At 35.0% G+C, this 15,571-nt stretch overlaps 1 protein-coding gene across 1 annotated transcript; it reads left to right on the plus strand.

Moving 5' to 3' along the window:
* The first annotated feature begins 48 nt into the window (after window positions 1-48).
* Window positions 49-14,500, plus strand: LOC140059804 (uncharacterized). The gene is made up of 2 exons (XM_072105727.1): window positions 49-287; window positions 11,311-14,500. The coding sequence occupies exons 1-2, from the start codon at window positions 250-252 to the stop codon at window positions 13,751-13,753; spliced, it is 2,481 nt and encodes an 826-aa protein (XP_071961828.1). The 5' UTR covers window positions 49-249; the 3' UTR covers window positions 13,754-14,500.
* Window positions 14,501-15,571: the final 1,071 nt, after the last annotated feature.

The raw sequence follows: 15,571 nt of genomic DNA on the forward strand, positions 1-15,571 counted from the left end.
CTAAGATAATTAAAATGTCAAATGTGATTTAAAAGAAAAAAAATGTTAGCATTAAAAATTGATGTACTTAGTAATATAAAACATACTTTGTAATACAGTCTTTTTTTAAGTGCGCCACCACATTCGATTTGCATAATAAGAAGCCATAATGTATTAATACATCTACTAGCAGACGATACATTGAGTTGAGTGACTAAAAGAGCATGCACATCATAGTGCTAATGCCGACACAAGCTCTTACAGAAGCTGATGTATGTGGCTATAGGATTTAAAGCACATGTTCTGAGGTATGTATGAGTTCAAGTAAATGATAACGTTAATAATAATGTCTAAAGTCATCGCCCGTCTTAGAGGATAAATTTTCATCTCTAGAAATAGTATAAAAGAAGACGATGCTACTGATTATCATAATCTGTCTCGATGGTTCGGTATTTATAGAATGAAACTAATATTGCTTTTTACATGAGCGTACTATATGTCACAGAAAACGGAAATTCGGCATAAATGTAAGTAGTATAGTACATACATAATGTTACCTATCTCAACCTTTTTAAATAATATCAATGTATGTTTAGAAACACAAAACAATGCATTTTATATAAATAAACATTATTATATTGCTAAAATGTTACTTTGGCCTACAGTATATATAGTTAACATTATGGTCCAATTATGATAAGTTTTAGTGTAGGCCTATATGCAAATTGGTAATTATAATTTATGGCCCCTTTTGGTAGCACGTATCGGTCTATGTGACTAAAACGCGTATTTCAATAACAGTTATATGTTAAATTTGTATGACGTCATTAAACTAAACGTTACTTGTTTATATAAATGCATGACAAGTTTGGTAGTAGAAGACAAATTAAGCCTACACAATTGAAATTAAACAGGTAATGGTAATTTAGGCAATAATCAGTATTTTGTATGATAAAGTATACAGTCAATTTGTTCTATAAAAGGTACAGTAAGAGGCAAATTGTATAATACAGTGTTACGATGTGTCATGTGTGACTACTGTGGGATAGGATCCCGTGAGCCTAATTTAACCCTTAATACAGGAGCACATGTGACCTGAAACTGTGACATGTATAAAACGATGACACAGGAATAATAACGTCATATGTGGAGATACTAAAGAGAAACGGGTGCGATTAAAAAAAAATCCTAAAGCTCTTTTTACACTATCAAACTTTATGTGACAAAAAATGTGATGTGTCCCTATCTATATGGAAATGATGATGTCATATCACAACCATATTTGGGCATATCACTACCATATTTGGGCACATTACACTTTTCTTGTAGTGTAGACAGAGATTAAGTTACAAACATGTACCGTAATGAGTAGAACAAGATGCACACACATTGAACGTCACTCATTTTATAAATATAAAGTCTTAGGGGAGTGATTTTGATTGATTTGATGATAAGAATAATGTGATAGCGTGATAGGAATATTGGGTGAGAATTGATCAATATCCTATAAAATGATATATATATATATATGTTCTTTTCCTCTTCTGTATATATATATATATATATATGTTCTTTTCCTCTTGTGTATATATATATATATATATATATATGACATGATGATGATGAGGGGGAGAACACTTCCTTGATGACTACCGTACTGAATACGAATGATATGTATATATAGGCATATACAAAAATTACGATGATAATAAATGTTAGTACAATTTATCATTAATCTCTTGGTTTGTATAACAACATTTTCTGTACGCGCTTTTCCTCTTATCAAGATAAACACATCTCAGAACACTAATAGGTTATTAGAAGTACAGAGACATTTGTTTAGTTTTATTTGTCGCAATGCATCTGTAGACGAATTATTCCTTCATAGTTACTATTAATCTTTATAAATAATGACAGATTACTGAATGTACCTTTTTCGTTGATTTCTGCCTGATTCTTGTTTTTCTAATAGCTTATAAAAGAAAATTGACGGTACACTCCTATTCATTCGTTTTTAGAGAATTCGTATATAGCTAAAGCTCTGTCTACACTATTACACTTTTATGTGACAAAAAATGTGATGTGGCCATATATGGACATGATGATGTCATATCACTATCATATTTAATCATATTACTACCATATTTGAGTAAACTAGTTTGATAGTGTAGACAGAGCTTTATAGAATGAATTGTTAGTCATTTGGTCAGCATTAAGATTGCCGATCTTTGACCACTTGACCGTCCACGTTCCCGTCTCAGTTGACCATCGGACATGCGTCATTTATAGAATACCCCGTCGATTCACACTGCGACTAGCATGTATACTATTTGACATATACACACGCATTTCAGATTAGAATTTTCAATGAATTATCAGTTTAGCACAATAGATTTGTCAATTAATTTAATGATCACATGGTATGGTGCGGCGCTGTGCTCATGTGTACTGCGCGGCGCTGTGCGCATGTGATGTTTTGACCTTAAGTACGGTATGAATTTTTACCAGTATAGTAATATAATAATTCATATCTGTATGATCAGATATTAAAACAAAATTCTTCACCTTTTTTACATTGTATGCAGGCAAGTAAAGGCATAATGTTCGTTACTTATCTCATATATGCAACGATACAAACTCATAAATGCTCTTTGCTACAATGATACCGTAGTCCAGTATTTGAATAACTTAAGGGCCGGCAAAAAGAAAAGCGCACGATTGCATTTTTATTTACATAAAATTGTACCACAATAAATATAATCATTGCTATTTGAATCTGAAAATAGCTAAATGTACCTTACGTGCGAAATAAGAAATCTAAAATAAAGTATATAATCTTTGATAGTTAGGTCACATGCGTACTTTTTACCATGCTTTTGATTGGTCAACTCACTTGCGTTATGCCTACGTCATTGTACTGCGTCCAAAAGCAAGCTTAGTTGTGAACAAGTTGTGAAAAGCTCACGTAACAATATGCCTCACAATTCAATAATAATGTTTACAAAGTACAGTATAGGATAGTTATCAGCAACAGTCCATTAGTTAGGCTATACTGCCATATTAGATACAACGAATTTGAATTCGGACTTAGTTTAATTAACACAATATTTTTTTATTAGTGTGGTAGCTAGTAATGTTCACTAATTAGGTTTATTGGCTATTAGGCGCGTAGCTTCAATTTACACTAGTACGCAGGGGACCCCATTCTGTACGCTTGATGAATCATGCAAAGAAATGTGATGAATATAAATAATGAATAAATAGGTCATAAATTGAAGGAAGCTGAATAATTTTGTTACCAAAAAAGTAAATGCGAAACAACCATAAATTGAATGTGAATTGTATTGAAGAAACAGAGGTATGTTGTCTTGCATCGATTCAACACATTCTCTGACTATGCAATACTTGATTCGCACGTAAAAGCTTGGTTTCTACAACGCAAACAACGACTAAGCGCATCGTCACGATGACGTGATGGATCATCCGAACTGTCGCTTGTGATTGGTCAACTCACTTACGTTGCGCGTACGTCATTACGTTGCGTTCAAGTGGAAAACATGTTCACATGATCACCGTTACATTTGTTTTATAGGCTTAATTCATGTTAAAACTCTGACGATCCCGGCCTCGCTATGCACTTTGGCGTTGAGTAGCCTATTGGCTAATATGCTTGTATCGGATTCTCGGCCGTGTATCTGCGCTTGTTTTATAGAACTGCATAACATGTGACTTTATTTACCACAACCCTAAAACCAGGAAAGAGAATTCGTACTGAATTGTCACTAGACAAAATAATATTGCCATATATTTGTAGATACAATCCTGAGTAAAACAGACAATACACCAATACATCTAAACAGATGACAAAACGAAGATGTAAAAAAAAAAAAAAATTTGAATTTCTATTTCTATCTTTATGATAATTTCTAAAGTACTGTATGTCAATAATATATTATGGTAATTTATCTGTTATTTGAGTTCCATGTAATCTGATGATTTGGTTATTCTTCATTTAGAGCTGCCTTAATGTTTGACATTTAGAGAAAATTACATGCAACTTGATCTTTAATATTTGTAGATATTAAGCGAAGCGACTCACATTAGAAACAGCTCAGAATGATCATAGCCTGGTTTCACGTACGTCTATGAGTAAGGTTGAGATGTTCAATGAATCTGTTATTCGTCTTGATCCAAAACAGATTAATTGTACCTTTTATATACATTACTTATGACATACAGTATGAGGTTTGCTTATTTATGTTTCTGTTTATATTGTAAATCCTATTTATTTATTTTGAGTGTTGCTCGAAAGCTCTACACATTTTTCTAGCTGTAAGTGTAAGCTTTTTGCTCATTTTGTTTTGAGATCCAGCAAACCAAAGCCACACAACAACAACTCGTACAAAATTGTTTATGTATAATATTAATAGAAATGTTACCCTTATTAATTATGTATTAATAATGTGTTACATTCTGTTATAAAGTGTGCATTTTCTCATCTTTCTTTCAGCTTTTGCATTATTAATTATTTCAGCATTTATTATTACTGGAAGACATATCCCCTTTCAGTTATTTTTTTTTTATCACAATTCGGAAACAAGTCTCCCGGAGAAGCCAGATAGTCACATATCCGTTAAGGTTAGTGGCTAACTAAGCGCCCCCACTCCCTTTAAACTATACGGTATCTTAAATTGATACAGAAAAACAGTAAAAGAAATAAAAATTCACTAAATGTGCTTAAAATAATTCGAAAGGCTGATTTTAAATGATAAAATTGTTTGTGAATCAACTACAGATTGAGGTCCGGTAAGGTGTTCCAAAATAAAATAGGATAGTATGATGATTTAAATTCCTATAAATTGCTTAGGCGTATCCATTTCTTTTTAAATTAAGTAGGCCTAATTATATATCACACATTTATAATGTTCAACCCCCGATCTTATCATTATACCTGCACATTTATAATGTTCACCCCCCCCCCCGGTTTTATATGCTGCACATTTATAATGTTCAACCCCCGATCTTATCATTATACCTGCACATTTATAATGTTCACCCCCCCCCCCCCCGGTTGTATGTGCTGCACATTTATAATGTTCAACCCCCGATCTTATCATTATACCTGCACATTTATAATGTTCACCCCCCGCCCCCGGTTTTATATCCTGCACATTTATAATGTTCAACCCCCAATCTTATATCCTGCGCATTTATAATGTTTAACCCTCGATCTTACCCATATCTTCTCTTAAATGTATTGTTCATCCGCCGTTTACATATCCTACCGCTCATTAACTGTCTCTTGTCATCATCCCTTCTCCGTCAACTATCTATTATGAAAAGTATACAGATTACATGCATTGATGCCTAAAGCAACAGCCGTGCTTGGGCCATTTACATCCTCTTTTAAATGTCTCTGCCTTATTTGGTAGTTTTACGAATATTAAAAGTATGGATAGAATAAATTGTGTGACCCTCAGGCGTAAAGCAATGAATAGCAGACTATAATGGCATGCAACATTTTAGTCGAATTCTAGTCTATTGTGATTCAGATTACATTTGTGCATAATATTTGTTCCAAATGTTAGGCCTAGTTGTGCGAATACAAAATGGTGGAATATTTTGTTTGTGTTAACATGTGAACAAACACGATATTGTTTACTGAAAGCATGTGGACATTATTTCGGTAAAGCTTTAGCATAAAATTACCTCATACGAAAGTGGATTCGTGGAGCACAACAGATGCCAATTTCTATGTGTAGGGCATATACCACAGCCAGTGTCTGCTACAATATTGTGCCACCACTACTTACACACACACACCCACCCACCCCCACTCTCCAATCCACCCGGTCACACCTGAGTGACAAATTCAGTATGCGCATCGAAATGTTTTACAGAGAATTTTTTAATAAAATGAACAATGAATTATCACTTTGTATTATTTGTCATCATAATCGAATCGACTATTGAAACTGATGATACATTTTTATAGACTTCAATTTAATTTCAAGTACACATGCTGTCATCAAAACGTATTTGATGATGCATTTTTACTTACCTAACAGCTATGTCTTGGTTCAACCTCTTATGTTTATAATGTATTGGCAAAGTTATATTCCCTGAGGCTATATAATAATAAGGAAAACCATCCGTAACTTATTGCGTCGTACGTCGCTGAACTAACCTTTATTTGTGTTAGAATACTATAAACACCACACATTTTCATTTTAATAGCCGTAATGAAAGTACCTTTACTCAATAATATCTTTATCTATTTGTTTTTTTATCACCAATAAAAAAATAAAGAAAACAGATACATACTTATAATCATATTATCTATTTTTATACATCCATGATATAACATAAACATACAATAATTACTGTATTACTGTATGATGATGAAGAACTGACAATCATTTATTGATCACCAGTGTGAACCGTACTCAAGAGAGACAGAATGTTGACGCGCGTTTACGAAAGCCGTGTGTGAACACAATGCACGCGTAATACTTTTACCTGACGAAATATCGTAGGCAGCGAGAAGTCCACATACAAGCTTGGCCGATCGACCTTTTAAGGTAACTGAATTGATGGATTTTGAATTAATGTTCAATGTAAAACGTAAATCCACGAAGATTAAAAGACAATCTCATAACAATAAATAACCTAGAGATAGGATGGAAATACCTGACAATAATGTATTAAACCAAACCATTGCTATCAATTCAAATTTATATTTTGAAAAATAATTATTATTGTAAATGCAGCTTTTAGTGCATTAGTGAACTTAAAAGAGAGAAATTCGATCTGAAAATGTTTACAGTTAAAATGCGCAACATGATGGAAACTAAATTAGCAGGACTTGATGATGTAATGTCACTACCATATTTGGGCACATCACACTTCTTTTGTCTTTTGTTTACTATTAAATATTTGGTTACTTTAAAAAAATGTATTTTCCTTTTGGCTTCAATTATTAAAGACTAATAAGTAGTTAACGTAATTTTGTTTACGTTCAGTAACAGCTGTTTCTACATAATCAAATCATTATCATAACTATCGTATCTATTATTTTATTGCTATAATAATATTGTTATTGTAATATCACATTGCTTTACTTGTGGTAACTATTGATACAACATAAGAGTATACCACGTGAGTCTGAATTTCATTGTATTTTCTGTTCTGCCTATTATTGGACAATCTTCATTTTTTTAGGTCTAGGCCTACATAATAATTCCTATTCTAGGGCCGACTATTTCAATCCTCCACATTTTCCGGTCTTGAGTGAGCTCCAGTGAGATCAAAGGGTTTATCTGTGGATGCGGCACGATCAATTCCGTGCCCCTTAACAGACACCGCGCGCCGCGGAGAATATGTGCATAGCACGTACAGTACTGCTTGGATTTGTCGCAGCCAGACATATTAAGATCAAAGTGTTGTTACGAGTTCTTATCTTGGCAGGACGAGCCCAGTTTCCTGTTGTAGATTGCGTTGCTCTGTCCAAGTCAAGTTATTAGGTCTAATACCATAAAATGCATTTACTTGTTTGTAATACAACCAATATTGTTTAAGTTGACTAATTTACACCTACTGGTGACTATCGATAATTGAACGGTTTATAAGTATAAACATTGATTAATATGACAAAATACATAAAAGGCTTGAAGAATGTCACTCAACTCGAGTCTTGAGAGATTGCGATTGTAACAATTTCATAAACACTTCAGCCTCTAGCTTATGTGTCCAATTTATAAAATGTGTGATTTTGCACGACTTGTTTTTAGTAATTCATCTTCTTCTGTAAATGTTAGACGTGGGTCACGTGTTTTGCCATCTTAATCAGCTCACTTTGTGATGCTTACTCCTACTTACCCATCATCCCCTAGTACAACTCGTACAGGGTGGTGGAGAATATCGCCCTCGTGCAGCATGTTTTCCATTATATTAACGAATATATTTGAATCGAACATTCCTGATTTGTGATTGGTTGTGCAATTCTTCACGTCACACAAAAGTTGTATTTTAACTATAATCTTATGACAGTATTTAAAGCGCCGTTAATATGAGTTTACCACATGAATGTAGGCCTACGCTATAAATTAATGTTGTTAGTGTTAACTGTTTACCGCTTCTTGCATCCATAGCAGACATAAAATGTGTTTTCTCGCCTGCTTATCTTTGCTTTCAACGCTATAATTTAAATTAACTCAATTCTATATCTCTTCTAAGAATCTCCTAAATGTTATATTTTGTTTAACGTTGATGGAATTCTGAGTAAGAAGATTTGAATCATCAATTCGAGGGGTCAAAGTGCATTAGTATACTAAAATGATCATTTAATAACTCCTTTCACTTCGCTTTTGCAAACCTCCGAAGTTTTAAATACTAGAAAAAGACTATGTATAGTTCAGTAAAAGAAATCATTTATATACCTATACTGATATCAATCAATCAAAACACGGTTTAGTTTCAAATATAGCAATAATTCCTCGTAGCTCTTTATTTAACATTTGAAATACGTTACAATATTTAATATTCCTTTAGCAATTAACAGACTATCTATTCTGCTTATTATAACGTAAGCTATTTTGGATATTAGAATCAATCATGTTATAATAGGATACTACTTATGTCTTTTTCCCTAAATGAATAAAATTATGATTTTTAAAGCAGGTCGTGAATACGTGAGTCGTGTGTAAATGAGTTTACATGGCTTATTGGTTTAAACTTTAAATGGCTCTTTTTATATAGACCTATTTTCAAATAATTTATAAATTTGACATTTTGTTTTCTGACGTAGGTATACGTTGGAATAAATTGTAAAATCACGTGTCAGTAAATGATTTTACATAGCTTAGGCCTATTGGTTGAAACTTTAAATGGCTCTTTTTATATAGACCTATTTCAAATAATTTATAATATTGAATTGTTTTTTTCTTCTGGACGTAAGTATACGTTAAAATAAATTGTAAAACCACGTGTCAGTTCATTTATCCAGTTTGTCGCACGATAATTTTGACACAATGAAGTCATTAACTTAATATTAGTGCAGGTTTGTTACTGGTTTTGTTTCATGGAGAAAATGTTGACAAATAAGGCACATTTCTATTAAATGTTATCGAATACTTTGAATGAATACAGTGTAGCAACACCAGTTACGGGGACACTTTTGGTACCCAAGGGCTTGGTCGTGTGTTTAGTTCTTGTCGTTCGTTTGACGGTAAAGTGTATCCTGAATAGGGGTATCCCAAAGCAGGGGTCCTAACCGTTAAATATTGGTTCCTACTGGGAACGCACCGCATAGACATAAAGCAACGCAATCACAAGCAATGGATTATACGAACAGTCGCTTGTCATTGGTCAACTCGCGTGCGTTGAGTCTACGTCCTTGCGTTTTATTGAATTGAAAACTGCAGTATACAAAGTAGAACCTTTTGGACCCCTTAATGACAGCCCACCCCCGCACTCCCTCCTTCGTCTCTCCATCTCTGTAGCCTTTAGTAAAATACCTTACTATTAATACACATTCTGAATGACAGGATATTCATGAACCCCCTTTGGTAATGCCATAATTAATGCGATATCCGTAGGTTTCTTCCATGCCTCGCTGACTTATCGTAATTAAAATTCTGAAATACAGAATTGTGAACTATGAAAATGCCTTCTAATCGAATACAACCTGACTACACGATAAAACACTATGCGACTTATAACGTAGAGAAAGGTTCAATGAATTTTATTTGGTATTTTGGTACTCTATCAACATCAGTACCGCGGACACATTTACGTTAATACATAATACATGTAGTGAATGGAGTTATGGTGGTGGTGTTTATGGTGCTTGGCTACCAATCCGAGGGTCATCGGGTTCAAGTAATTTTTTTAATGAAAAATAACAACTCCGTATCCCAAAAGACTTGTAATAAGGCTCTGTTTACACTATCAAACTATTTTGACAAAAAAAAGTGTGATGTGCCCAAATATGGTAGTGATATGCCAAATATTTCTTCCAGGAAACAGGAAAGACTCGAACCTATGATTCTCACATAACTTTCCATTGTATCATTTCGGTGCTTTACAAATCTTTTCAACTCTGTTGAGTGGAGACTCTTCTATTTTCCACCTTATCCACAGTAATTACTATCTATATATAATTTCCCATTTTTTCAAACTTCAAAATGGTATCAGAATGAATAGGCTAATGCTTTAGTATTCAGCCTGTCGTTACGAGGCATCACTAGATAGATAATGATTACTAAACACATCTTTTTAGCCATATTCAACTCAGGACTCAATTGTGAATCGATAATGGACTAATTCTGTCAAACACTTTCCCATAAACTGTCAGGGATCCTAGGTAAATTCAGATCTAAATGCAGTTAGCTTAATTCAATTATAACGTAATTCAGTTAAACATGCTATTCAACACATTATAAGAAATGATATTGAAAAGAAACGTCTAAAGTACTTGTGCATCAATACAACACAATTATTTCAAACGTTTAAGTATACTGTATCTATATGGCATTGTCTGGTAAGAGAGTATCATAGACACATTCTGTAATACAGTGTCACATGTGCGCCTTATAGTGTTAATGTTAAGGTCGGGTTAGACTTATGACCTATGATACAGGTTTCAAATGTGACGCATATGTGACATTTTATTACAGAATTTGCCAATGATGCGGGGAAAAAAATTACAGTCCAGTAACAGTAATGATACAGTAATCACCTGTTCAGAAAATACAAAAGGATTCGCAATCACATCTTATACAACTTGCAGATATTTACATGTTTAACATAAGTTGAAAATATAAATTTATACACGGGGTGAAAGGTGTGTCAAATGTATAAAATATATCGTTTACATTATTTATTCATTTATCTAGAATCAGAACCGCAACGAAAGTCTTATGTTTGCTGCCTTCTCGTTTGTACCTTATTAACAAAAGCTAGTTGCAGCGCCTGCATAATGTTTATTTAATAGTACATTTGCGAGCCCTCAAGGTGTTACTGACGTAGAATAAATCTAAAATTGTTAATTGAAGCCACAATTATACTAGACAGATATTTACATAATTGAGTTCTGATTGAATGTAAAAAACTTACGGTGTAATACGTCGCACTCTGCGACCGGCAGCTCGTATGTTCAAGCCTACCAGATCCCTACAAAATTAAAAACTTCCATTTTACGAGCAAAATGATAAGGATTATGACATCACAAGATCATGGTCCACACTGTTTTTATAACTTGATTTATAGCTTTTGTTGTAAATTTGAATTAATTAATTAAATGGATAAAGTTTCTTTTTGTTTTTCTTTTAGATCGCACTCTTCTTATAATAAGCTGAAGATGTCTTCCACTACAACAATCGTCACGAATTCCAGGAGCTCACACAATCACCACCAAGAATTGGAACCCTTATCTGTGATTGCTTTAAACAAATTTGACATTTCAAAATCAATTCTGAGAACCACTCAAAGACATTCCGAATATCATTCTCAAAATGGACTGTCAAATGATCATCAGGGTGTTAGAACACCCGTGAATGGTGACAACGATCAGCGAACGTGCCAAAGCAGCCCGAATTCATCGTCGTCTTGTAACGAATGTACAGAATGCGGAAACTGCAGAGAAATGCACAGTGTCGTCCACAGTCCAGATCACGTATTCCGAGATAACCAGAATCTATTTTTCTGTTCACTTCATCCTCAATCAGAATTATTGCTTTTTTGCAAAGGCATTAAATGCCAAGAGCCAATATGCTCAATATGTCACCAGACACGTCACAGAGGCGATGGTCATGACGTCATAACGCTCACACACATTGCGTCAGAACATAGAAAAGAGTTGGATGATATAGTAAGTGTGGCGTTAAAAAAGCACCAGCCAGCGACTAGATATCAGGGTAAAATTAGGACTGCCATGAAAGCTATTAACAGTAATGCAGATCAGGCAGTCATTGCCATAGAAACGCTCTATCAGGACTTGCGTGATGCGTTGACAAAACTAGAGCACGAAGAAACTTTGCGAGTTGACATGTTCAGGAAACAGGCAATGCAACAACTCGAAGCCGAAGAACAAAGAGCTAAATTAATGAGCAAAAGACATTCAGATATAATCGATTATTTTCTACCCATCATAAAGTCTAATGATGTTGATATGGAATTGGCAAGAAAAACAGAGAAGCCAGTCCTAGACGCCATCATCAGGGAAGACTTTAAAGCTGAGTTGCATACCAAGCATTATATCGAATATGAAATCAACCCATTTGAGGTTGATAAAATCAAAAAACTCTTAGGAACGGCTAAGATTGGACAACTTATTATGAACATCACACCAGGTAAAGTTAGCTTCGAGGTTCCTATAGTCGTTCTTCGAGGGTTTGACGTCACAATTAAAGTTAGACCTTCTCATGCTGGAGGCGTATGTAGAATGGGAGGACTTCTCCTGCGGGCAAACATAGCTGCGCCTGATGGAACGTTAGTCAAGATTGTTGACGTCACTGACAATCTAAATGGATCTTATTCTGTGAAATTTAAACCTCATATTCCAGGAGGCTTCAAAATGGCAGTGAACTTACAAGATTGTCCAAAGGAACCAGCAATCGCAGTCATAGACGTTCTGACTCTTGGAAGCCGGACGAGGAATATCGAAGGGCTTGAGCTCGGTGACGTCATGGAGCTTGTCTTTCTGTTTGTCAATGACAAGGATGAAATAGTTGTAGACTTTAGACTCAAGACACTTGATCTGCATGCCATATGTGTTGGCCCCGAAGATATCCGTGTCCCGTGTATGAGTGACTGCATGATTGAGGGTGGCCGGCAAATGTTATTTAAGCCATCACAGATGGGTCGCTATCAGATATTTTCTTCCATGAATGGTTTGATAGAGGAGCAGACGTCGAAGGTAGTCTACCAGGTAATCCTGAAGGACATCAAAGGTATTGGCCGAATAACAGACGTTGTCGGAATAGGTTGTAAACTGTTTCTCCTTGACAACATTGAAAATGAACGGTTTATTGAGTTTAATCTGGAAGGGGCCCATGTCCGTAACATACCGACTGATGCTAAGCGATTCGAAGAATCTTTGGCAACTACCGACGGTGAGGGAAGCATTTACCTCATTTGCTCCACTAGCAAGACCACAAACATTGGTTATAGGTTACACATATATAACCAATCATGGGAGTTACAAAAGTCTGTCATTCTAGACGGTGTGTCACGAGCAAGTGGGCTCACTGTCAGTTCTTCTGGTGAGGTTTTTGTGAGTGATCAATCACTAAACTGCATTCATGTCTTCTGTCTTACTGGCGGTCGATCTAAGAGGGTTATAGGCCATGAAGGAACCGGCGTTGGTGAATTCAGATGGCCTAGTGATGTGTGCTTGAATGCGAAAGAGGAGCTTTTAGTATGTGACGCAGGGAATCGTAGAATCCAGGTGATGGATGTGCATGGAAATGCAATAAGACTATTTGATCTTCGTCATGGCTTTGAGGGCGGTTGTGACGCTATTGCTGTGTCTTCCGGGAATGTAATCGTGGCATCAGATACCGAGAATAAATGCATCATTCTTGCTGACATGAGGTCGGGTGATCTCTTGCACAATATACCCTTGCCGTGCGCATCTTATTGTCAAAATAAACATAGAATTGCGAATATTCCTTGCGGAATCACTGTCGTAATGTGCGATGGTACAGGTACAATAATGAACATAGGGATAATACAAAATATCGATAGTTCAAAAGTACATAGTGATACGTCATAATATAAACAAAATTTGCGATGCCGAAACGGTGAAAATGGTTTTGATTTATGGCAATAGGCAAGACATGTGTTTCGTATGATTGAACAGACGACACGCGACAACCACATTCTGAAGTTAGCCGAGGTTTTAGCGTATTGCGTGCATATTCTCTGGCATATGTATAAAAACATATTCGGTGTAAACATCCTGATCGTAATCAAATTTGTCTGTGATTATCAATAATATTCAAGCTAAGATTTTAAACTTGTGTTTATGAACTAACTATACCGTAAGTGTATTTAGACGTTTCTAAAAGAATAGATTCTTCGCTTTTTCGCCCACCAGAAACATTTATTTCTACTTTAATTCAAGAGACGGTAGCTAATATGTATACCGCGCTCTTATGGTTGAAAACCAGTATTATAATTAAATAAATACGATAGTATACAAACTTATAAATTAATAGTATTTTACACTGAGCGCCAAATAAAATCAAACTGTATATAACTGTAATATAAATACTAAGCTCTATATGTGCACAGTTTATTTATACAAGAAACTACGGGCGATCAACAGTAAAAATAATGTATTGCTTTTATGTGAAAAGATTTCTTTCATTGATTTTATTTTTTTATTAATTAATATGCAATTGGTTGTTTTTCAGTGCACTCTGTTGTATTCGACAATGACAATGAAATATATCAGATGAGTTGAATATTTCGCTAAAAATATTTTGTTGAAAGGTCAATTAAAGTGACGTAAACATAATATGTGTCATGTATGTTTCTGTTAATAATACAATGGTCAAGGAATAAAAGGGCTTACAAATGACAATCATGGAATTCACTCTCTACGGGTTTCATTATTTGAATGACCTACATAATGACGCTGGTATTCACGTAAAGCTTGGTTTCCACTATGACGTAACGCAAGGATGTAAACAAAGTTAACCAATGACAGGCGACAGTTCGAATAATCCATCTCGTGTGATTGGTCAAATCACTTATGTTGCGTTACTTTTGTTGCGTCTCTAGTGGGAACCAAGCATTAGAGAGATCATGCGCATTATACAAAAATGATAATGAATGCAGTTAAAAACGGGCTCGCGAATTGAAGCTTGGTTCTCACTCGGTAGGACGCAACACAATGACGTAAGCGCAACACAAACGAATTGACCAATGACAAACAGTTAATGATTTATCGTGTCGCGATTGGTCAAATTACTTACTTGTCCCTTGTGCGTTGCCCTCTGGGGAATCCAGCTAGAGCTAGCTTGAAGGACACTTTTGGTGGTCCCATGGGCTTACAATTAACAGGGAACGTGTGTCAATATATGGCGAATGACGTAGTTTTTACGTAATCTAGTCTCTATACTAACTGGGTGATCGAGTTCACTGTTACTCATGATTTTTGTTTAATTTTCTCTGAAATCCGGGCGGGTCATGATTGTATTTGCATGCTAAGTTATCAATTTCCAGGGATATCTTCTTCTGCGCGTAAAAATAGTCAAGGTCATTAAGTCATCCTGCTACGGTTTGTTAAGTTTTCACATCTAGTGGTAGGTGGCGTGCAGAGAAAGCAATTCCAACACCTGGTTCACACATCATGAGTAGGCATGTATATCTAGACCGGGTCTATAGAAACTATAAACACAACTATAAATGGTACATCCTATTCGGTATCTCTGCTCTTTACTGATGATACTGTCATGAATAACATAGTACATCAAATCACGGTTGCTGATGATGATATGACATATCATATTGTTCAGATAGTTCTAACGTTAGTAAAATGTTCGCATAGCTTTATACAATAATTAATTGATACAATTTGCATTAG

The sequence above is a fragment of the Antedon mediterranea genome, chromosome 10 (genome assembly GCF_964355755.1).
Source record: "Antedon mediterranea chromosome 10, ecAntMedi1.1, whole genome shotgun sequence".
Taxonomy (NCBI): Eukaryota; Metazoa; Echinodermata; class Crinoidea; order Comatulida; family Antedonidae; genus Antedon; species Antedon mediterranea.

Excerpts from the sequence above, each read along its gene's own strand:
- LOC140059804 (XM_072105727.1), top strand. The coding sequence starts at position 250 with ATGTATGTGGCTATAGGATTTAAAGCACATGTTCTGAG. Across the intron at positions 288-11,310 it reads TTTAAAGCACATGTTCTGAG|ATCGCACTCTTCTTATAATA; the intron begins GTATGTATGAGT and ends TTTTTCTTTTAG.